The following is a 9,356-nucleotide window of genomic DNA, read 5'->3' on the forward strand; positions in this document are numbered from 1 at the left end:
CACAAGGTACGTGAAGAAGGAGGGGAACGAGGTGCTCGGCACTGGAGCGGAGATTCCCCTGTAGCTCTTGGAGAAGACCACGGTGAGGCAGTCAGTTGCTCTGCAGCTCATGGAGATCCATGGTGCAGCAGATATTCACCTGCAGCCCACGGAGAATCCCCAACTGGAGAAGGTAGAAGCCCAAATGAAGCTGTGACCCTGTGGGAAACCTACACTGGAGCAGGCTTTTGACAGCTGTGGAGCCATGGAGAGAGGAGTCCACACTGGAGCAGGTTTGCTGACAGAACTTGTGACCCTGGACTGGAGCTGTCTGTACTTGAAGGACTGCGTCCCATGGGAAGGGTCCCATGCTGTAGCAGTTTGTGAAGAACTGCAGCCCATGGGAAGCACTCATGTTGAAGAAGTTTATGGAGGGCTGTCACCTGTGGAAGGGATCCCATGTTGGTGAACAGGAAAAGAGTTTTGAGGAGTGCTCTCCCTGAGAAGGAAAGAGCAGCAGAAACAATGTACAATGAACTGACCCCAGCCCCCATTCCCCTGTGCTACTGGCAGGGAGAAGAAGGGAGAGAGAATTTGGGAACAAAGTTAAGCCTGGGAAGACGGGAGAGGTGGAGGAAAGGTGCTTTAAGATTCAGCTTTTATTTCTCATTACCCTACTCTGATTTGACTGATAATAAATTAAAATAATTTCCTCAACTTAAGACTGCTTTGCCCATAACAGTAATTGGTGAGTGATCTCTCCCTGCCCTTATATGTCAACACATGTGCCTTTCAATATACTTTCTCTCCCCTACCCAGCTGACCCTGACTTTGGTGGGCACCAGGCATCCAGTCAGGGTCAACTCACCACACACAGTTAGACAGTAACAATGATTTTTTTTTAGTTCTTCCAAATTCATAGTTACCTAGTCAAGATATTGAACATATGCTTCCCCTAAATTAGTATCTCAGTGGGAGCTACTAACGATAAAATTTGAAACACTCAGAAACCCACATTCAGCAGTAGCCTAAGATACAGAAAAGCAGAGAGAAAATGGATAGGCATACCTTTTGTAATACCATACTTTTTTTCCCACTACTAGTTTAATTCTGATAACTGACATTACAGCAGAACTTGGCCCTAAAAGTTAGGCATATCCATGCTCTGTCAGGTACTGTACAGATAGAGCAGGAAGAGAGAGTGTTAATGAAATGAAGAGGTGTCATTTGCTGGTCAGTGTGGTAAAGCAGCAGCTGCATGTTTCTCAGGAGCAATAAGGTTATTGCACGAGTGTTTGGGACACTGTTAAAGAGAGAAATAGCACGTTGTGAAATTGTAAAAGGGAAGCTCCTTCCACACTGGAGAGAGTTCTTGTACAGGATTCAGAAATACTTCAAAGACCTCATACAATCAATAGAATGGTTTGGGTTGGAAGGGACCTTAAAGATCTTCTACTTCCAACCCCCCTGCCGTGGGCAGGGACACCTTCCACTCGACCAGGTTGCTCAGAGCCCTATCCAACCTGGCCTTGAACACTTCCAGGGATGGGGCATCCACAACTTCTCTTGGCAAGCTGTTCCAGTACCTCACCACCCTCACAATGAAGAATGTCTTCTGTGTATGCAACCCAAATTTCCCCTTTCAGGTTGAACGCAACACTCATTGTCCTATTTATTTAATTCTGCCTTCTGAATGCAAATCACTGATGTTACTACAAAAACAAACCTGGAAGTTTTGACTGCCCAGGCAAAATAGGCACTTAATTTCATTATATCTAATGGGGGCAGGGTGGGTGTGGAAAAAATTAATTAAAAAAACAGCAACACGAAGTGATACAGCTGGACCAAAATTCACTACATATGTCAGTGCATTGCACAGAAACCTCTCAGAAAATGCTCAGGAAGGGGAAGGAGTTATCAACCCCATTGAAAAAGTCAATCAAATCAGGAGATGACTCCACTAGTCCAGTGACTTCTTTAATTCGCTGTACTTTCCAACACGAGTACTTACCAGGATTATTTTTTCCCAAGCAGACCTCCTGCATTTTACACTAGCAGAAACACTGTAAAGTTTTATTTATGTACAAATTATTGCAGTGAAAGCTGTGCCATCAGGGTAGCATCTCATGAGATGCTTTTTGGAAAGAAAACCGGAGGTGGGAGATAAACAGCGCAATAAAAGCTTTTATTCCTTCCTAGCGATCATTTTAAAATTCAGCCTCCCGAGTGTTTGCAAAGGGAGGGCAGGCGGGTTTGGGTGGGCAGAGCTGTTCCGCTCTCGCCGGCAGGCAGGGCTCACAGAGCGGAGCAGCAGGATCGCTCCCGCACCGCCACCGCCGCCCCTCCGCGGAGACGCGCGGGCGCGCCCCCGAGCGCCGCCCAACGGCCGCGCCGCTCCCGCCGCGCCCGGCTCGGGGCCGAGCCCGCGCCGCGCTCGCCGCCGTGCGCCGCCTGGCGGGGGGAGGCCGTGCCCGCGCCCGGGGCTCGCACACGCGGCGGGCGCAGGCGCGGCCGGGCGGGGCGGGTGCCCGCGGCGCGGCGGGAACGGCTGCGGCCCGCGCGCCCCCGCGGCCTGAGCCGCCCGAGAGGGGGACGCGCGGAGGAAGGGCAATGGGGGCCGGCGCGCCGCGGGCCCCGCTCCCCCCTCACCGCCTCCCCAGCCTCCTCCTCCTCCGCGCTCCCCGGGCACAGGCGCGCCCTCTGCTCGCACCGCGCATGCACGCACCCCCCGCCCCCCCGAGTGCGCGCGCGCGCGCACTGGAGTGCTCGTGCAGGAGGCGGCGGTGACGGCCGGAGAGACGCGCGCAGGGCCCCCCCCCCCCAAAACCCCCTCCCCAAATTCCCCCCCATTCCCTCCCTCCCTCCGTCCCTTCCCCCCGTCCCCCTCCCGCGCGGCGGCAGTGGCAGCGGCAGCCCCCCCGCGCTCCCCCGGGAAGCGCGGCTCCGCGCGCGCGGGCGGGCGGCAGGTAAGCGCGAGCCCTTTCCCCCTTCCTCCCCCCACCCCTCCCGCGCCGCGGCCCGGCCGCCGTTGCGCTGCGCGCGCGCGCGCTCTCCCTCGCACGCCCCCTCCCTCCTCCCTCTCCTCCCTCTCCTCCCTCTCCTCCCTCTCCCTCTGCCATCCCTCCCCCGCTCGCCGCCGCCGTTACAGCCCCGGCAGCGCGCGCTGGGTGAGATGGCGCTGCCGCGGGCGCGCCCGCCGCCAGCAGCCCCGGCGCCGCCGCGCGCCTGCCTCCCGCGGGCGAGGGGAGGGCCAGCGGGAGGGGGAGGAGGAGGAGGAGGAGGAAGAGGATGTCCAGTGGCGGATGCGCACGCTGGGGCGCGCGGGTCCCGCGCGGCGGCTGTGGCCGCCGCAACAAAGGGGCGCGCGGCCGCGTCCAGGCGGCGGGAGCCGCGCGAGAACCGTTGGAGCGGGGGAGGGAGAGAGGGAGGCACGGACGGACGGACGGACGGACGGAAGGAGGGAGCGGGCCGCCGTCCCCGCGCAGCCCCGTGAGGCGGCGGGGCGGGAGCGCCGGGCTCGCTCCGGAGAGGAGAGCGGCCGCCTGGCGCTCGCGGGCGCCCCCGACGTCGGGCCGGGAGCGCGGGCGGCGCGGCAGGGGCCGGGCTGGTCCCCGCCGGGAACCCGCCTGTGCCGCGCCCGCGGGTGCGTGGAGCGGGCGTGCGCCTCCGCGGCCACGGGCACGGCCGCCGCGAGAGCCGGCGTGGGGAGGCACCGAACGCGTCCCGAGCAGTCACAGCCCCGCGCACACCTCCCCGCCGCCCTGCGGGGATAGCGGCCGTGTGAAAAGTGCGTGGAGGAATGAATCAGAATTGCCCAGTGGAATAAGTAACCAGAGCTCTCTTAAATCAGAGCTGGAAGTGCTGTGGGCAAGTGCCCGCTCTGCCCCATTCGCAAAGGACTAACGTTGTTCTTTGGCAGTCACACACCCCTGTGTACTCTGCAGCCCTGTTTTCAGCCAATTACTTCTATAATTATTTCTCAGTGTCGACAGAATTGCAGCAGAATTGCATACTGTTTAACAGGACGGTGCAGTTGCTGCTAGATTATTAGCAGTGACATCTTGCTGCTTGCTTAAAAAGAAAGCATTTTTCCCATCTTGGAAAAGATTCTAAAAAGATCCCGTTGAAATAGCTGTGTGACCTACCATCTTCAATGCTCGACTGATACATTTTCCTGGGCCAGCAGACCAGAAATAGATAAGATATTGCTTTCTCGGTTTTTTCCTTTTGTATATTTCAAATATTTACAGACCTACTATGGATATCTTAAAATTCGATTATTTAGAACTAAGAAAATAATTTTGGCAGTCCTTTTTTTACCTTTTTAAAAATTTTTTTTTAAAATTTTCTGTGTAGCCAGGGTCACTTTAGTGGAGATGCCAAACCTGCAGAGGTATTTGTAGGGAGCCAGGTGTTCCCATACCGTGTGAAACACACAGCACCAAGAGTGGTAGTTGCAAACCTGTCATCATACCTGTCATCTGCTTCTGTTTCATATATGGTTACAGATAAACTGGAATTTAGGGAAGGAATTCCCAGCAGATCTGTGCCAGGTGGCACAGGATTTGTTCCAAACCACATATTTAAATTTCCCTCCTCTCCGCTGTGTTTCCCTCTTCTGCACAATGAGACGTCTGTTGGGACTGAATAACTGGAATTGTGTGTGTTGCATTATCCTGTTTTCTGGTATCTCCATAGTTTGGAAATCTGGTACACTTCTTGTCTCTTTCCCTGGTCCTGGATGAGCACCCACCCCTGTCCCTGGTCTGCTGTCCTTTGAGATGCTAGGTCTGCTTGCCAGACCCTCTGCTAGGCTTGCTCAGCTCTCTGGTTCAGCAGAAGACTGATCACCTTGATAGGTTGGTTACTGCGTTAACTATGATGGTTCCTGGGGAGGCTTTTCAGATCTTTAGATTTAGTGCAAAGTTAAGTAGCAGAAAAGTGGAACCAGCGAAGTGCAGTAGCCAGAGAAAAGCAAACACACATGGTTTATGCAGTTGTCTGTAGTATCACTGAAAAAATAACTGGGTATTTTAAGAGTGTATTTTATCTTACTTCAAATAATTGAAAATGCTGTGTTTTAACACCCAAATTTAGAAGAATTTTTGGAATAGATCTTAAAATTTCTTAAAATGTTATTATCTTCCTGTCTTTCAGGCTGAAGGTGGCCAGTTCTGAGGATTAATTTAATAATTATTTGCTCAGAAAACTTCCTGCATTGTTCATGGTAAGGCTTATATTTGATAGTTCAAATTTAATTTGTTGTACTGACACGTTTACAGTATTTCTTACAAATTTTTTAGTGTTAACATTTCCTTCAGCTATAATAATGACTTAAGAGTTGGATCATACATTTACTGAGAATTGCAGTTTCACAGAGAAACTTTTCAATTTTGTATAACTGAATCAATAAAGATTTGAATAATTGTAAAGTGTATAACCTAGGGAAAGACCTTTATGCATTCGCAATTTTAAAATCAGCTTGACAGGAATGCTTTTAGAGTCTAAAAGGCTTTTTATGGTCATTTTATGCAAAAAAAAATTTGTTTGTTTGTTTTAATTATGTAAATGACTTAATCTGTTGGGATTTTGTGATTTAGACTGCTTTATAATTACAGAACTTTTCTGTTAATTTACAGGAGTTTTTCATCAGTATGTCTGAAACCATTAAATATAATGACGACGATCACAAAACTGTGTTCCTGAAAACATTGAATGAACAACGTTTGGAAGGAGAATTTTGTGACATCGCTATTGTGGTTGAAGATGTTAAGTTCAGAGCCCATAGGTGCGTGCTTGCTGCCTGCAGTACCTACTTCAAAAAACTTTTCAAAAAACTTGAAGTTGATAGTTCATCAGTAATAGAAATAGATTTTCTTCGTTCTGATATTTTTGAGGAAGTTCTCAATTACATGTATACTGCAAAGATTTCTGTTAAAAAAGAGGATGTCAACCTGATGATGTCTTCGGGCCAGATCCTCGGTATTCGGTTTCTTGATAAACTCTGCTCTCAAAAACGTGATGTATCTAGTCCTGAAGAAAACACACAGTCCAAGAGCAAGTACTGTCTAAAAATGAACCGTTCTATGGGGGAACCCAATGACACCCAAGATGATGAGGTGGAAGAGATTGGAGATCATGATGACAGTCCATCAGATGTGACAGTGGAAGGCACTCCCCCAAGTCAGGAAGATGGTAAGTCACCAACCACTACCCTGAGAGTGCAAGAGGCAATTCTGAAAGAGTTGGGAAGTGAAGAAGTTCGAAAAGTAAACTGCTATGGCCAAGAAGTAGAGCCTATGGAAACAACGGAATCTAAAGACTTAGGATCTCAGACTCCTCAGGCACTCACATTTAATGATGGCATAAGTGAAGTGAAAGATGAACAGACACCAGGCTGGACCACAGCAGCTGGGGATATGAAGTTTGAGTACTTGCTTTATGGTCACAGGGAACACATTGTATGTCAGGCTTGTGGCAAGACCTTTTCTGATGAAGCGCGTTTGAGAAAACATGAAAAACTACACACTGCAGACAGACCATTTGTTTGTGAAATGTGTACAAAGGGCTTTACCACGCAAGCTCATTTGAAAGAACACTTGAAAATACACACAGGTTACAAGCCTTACAGTTGCGAGGTGTGTGGGAAGTCTTTTATTCGTGCACCAGATCTAAAAAAGCATGAAAGAGTTCACAGTAATGAGAGGCCATTTGCATGCCACATGTGTGATAAAGCTTTCAAGCACAAGTCCCACCTCAAAGACCATGAAAGAAGGCACCGAGGAGAGAAACCTTTTGTCTGCAGTTCCTGCACTAAAGCATTTGCTAAGGCATCTGACCTAAAAAGGCATGAGAACAATATGCACAGTGAAAGAAAGCAAGTTACAGCAGCCAATTCCATCCAGAGTGAAACAGAACAGTTGCAGGCAGCAGCCATGGCTGCTGAAGCAGAGCAGCAGTTAGAAACTATAGCCTGTAGTTAAAAACTAAAGCAGGAACTTTATCAGAAATAATATAAGAAGTGAAATGGAACAAAATCTATTGTTGGTATACATTTAGACTGAGAATCTTTTCAAGAAAGCATATTTTTAGAGGATTTGAATGTTACATAGGAATACATAGCATTGCTTGGTTAGGTATTTTGGAACATTTCAGAGATGGGTATTCTTAGAATGTGAAACAGTTTTTGTTGTCATTAGCAGTATAATGCACTAATAACTGCTTTAATTCGAGAATGTGATCAAGTTCTCTACAAAACAGGGATCATCACTGGCTGATACTTTGCTTCATCCAGTATGGAATACTGAATACAATGTAAAAATTGCAATCAGTGAGAATCAGTGAGTTATGTTTGAAAACGCTGAGATCTCAAAAATCACAAACATGGAAAGAAAGGATTTGGTTTTCATAATTCTGAGGTGTTCTACCTACAATTTTCTGAGAAGCAGACATTGATTTCCTAAGCTTTTTAATTCCTCCTTTTTTCACCTAATGTAGGTTGGTGCAACAGAGTGTAAAGGAGGATGGTGATCAAAATGAAATTGCTTCTTATTCCATTACCTCAGATATCCTCTTATTTTTATAAAGGTGGCAAGTTTTAACTAAATACTTATGTTCTTGAAAAAACTGCATTATTCACAGTGATTCTGGTTGGCAAAGTAGAAGTGTCATGGCATTCACCAATCCCTTCTGTGGGCAAAAAAGTCTGCCTCATTTGTTTTTTTGTTCACTTTTATTCAGGGCCCCAGAGATGGGACCGGGCCACAAAGGAAAAAGGGTGCTGCATGGAGGAGACGTGCTCCTTACTCAAACCCAGTAGAAATCAGTAAAACCTAATACAGCCTGAGACTGTTTTTTTATTATGCAGCTTTCGGGTCACCTAACCTAGCACAATGAAGGCAGAGGAGTAGCTGCATCAGCAGGTGACCAGGTGTCACTGCCAGACTCCCAAAGCTGCAGCCACGGGTGTCACATACCTGCGTGCAGGGCTCAGCTGGGGTTTGTGTCATGGTCATACCAGCTCATAGACCCTGTTCAGGTTTAAAAGCTTCCACCTTCTGACACACCACCTCTTGTAAAGAGGCAGGCTTCAGTGAGTGAGTTCTGTCATAATCGATCCTGAGTGAGTGTTCACTATTAGTCGGTTGCTTAGTGTATTTTTTTTAAGATCAGCTGGGGTACATGCTGATAACTTAATAGTTAACTCACAGAGTCAACAAAATAAGTGGTTTTTGGATTGCAGTCTGCCACAAGTAGTCATCAAGAGAAGACACAATAATAGTGGCAATGTAACCCAAAACTATATTGAGCCTTTATTTTGAATTTGTAAATACTACAACTGTTGTGAAAACTTCATTTGAAGTTGTAATGGGCAAAAAACCACACTCTTGGGCACATGGTTGGTAACATTGGTCACTTGCGATACCTATAGCATATCAAAGTGTTAGACCAGTTTCTGGTAAGTTACTGTGTGGTATATCACATCTTGCTTTTCTAAATAGGAATTTAAAATAGTGTTTTTGGAACTGTTACATGGAACTTCGATTATTGAGGGGTTTTTTATTTGGTTAGGGTTTTTTTAAGCTTCACTTTATTCATGTATTCATCAGGTTAAGCAGTTATCTTAAAATGCCAGTAATTGTTCGAACGCTGGTCTGTAAATAAAACATGACCTTAATATTTTAGAAAATGTAAACTTTGGACCTTTACCAATATATTTTTTTAAAATGTTGCTTCATTTTACATTCAGTAATATTAGTTTGTAAACAAACTATACATTTTGTACCTGTGTAACATCAGAGGATGTGTATTCATTGCATTTTATTGGTTCTCTTGAGGAACATGAAAAATGACCATTGTTAAAATGTTTTACTGTATATGATCATAGATATAAAGATAGTAGGTCCAAAATAGGATCTACTGTTTTTTTTTTTTCTAAATATATTAGTGTTGCTATGTTTTCTTATCCGAAATTGTGTGCACTTCTTCCTAGGTAAATCGGGGTTGGTAAGACTGTACAAAACAGATCTGTTGTGAAAAGGGTTCAGAAGTGTAAAACGTGAAGAAAGTAAATTTTCTCAAGGTCTGCTATGAAGAGTGCAAGAAGCCACGAGCTTAAATTAGAGCAGTAAACAATTATGTTAGGAAAAAAAACCCCAAATGTTTAAAGGACTTAATAACGGGTTACTAAAACAGAATGCCTGGGGTGGTACTGCAATCTCCACTAGTGGTGACATTCAAGAATGGGTTAGACAAACATCTATTAGGATTGGTTTAAATATGGTTAATTCTGCTTTGAAGTTGAGGGATAAGCTAAATAACCTCTCAAGAAGAGCCTCATTGGGATTTTTTATTTTTAAAGTAATAAATTAAGATGG

General features: G+C 46.7%; 1 protein-coding gene across 1 annotated transcript; it reads left to right on the top strand.

Annotated features, from left to right (window-relative positions):
- The first annotated feature begins 2,818 nt into the window (after positions 1-2,818).
- ZBTB14 (zinc finger and BTB domain containing 14) lies at positions 2,819-8,823 on the top strand. The gene is made up of 3 exons (XM_082283285.1): positions 2,819-2,945; positions 5,137-5,206; positions 5,619-8,823. Exons 2-3 carry the CDS (start codon positions 5,204-5,206, stop codon positions 6,960-6,962), a joined length of 1,347 nt encoding a protein of 448 aa, XP_082139411.1. The 5' UTR covers positions 2,819-2,945; positions 5,137-5,203; the 3' UTR covers positions 6,963-8,823.
- Positions 8,824-9,356: the final 533 nt, after the last annotated feature.

The sequence above is a fragment of the Coloeus monedula genome, assembly GCF_965178545.1.
Source record: "Coloeus monedula genome assembly, chromosome: 1".
Classification (NCBI taxonomy): Eukaryota; Metazoa; Chordata; class Aves; order Passeriformes; family Corvidae; genus Coloeus; species Coloeus monedula.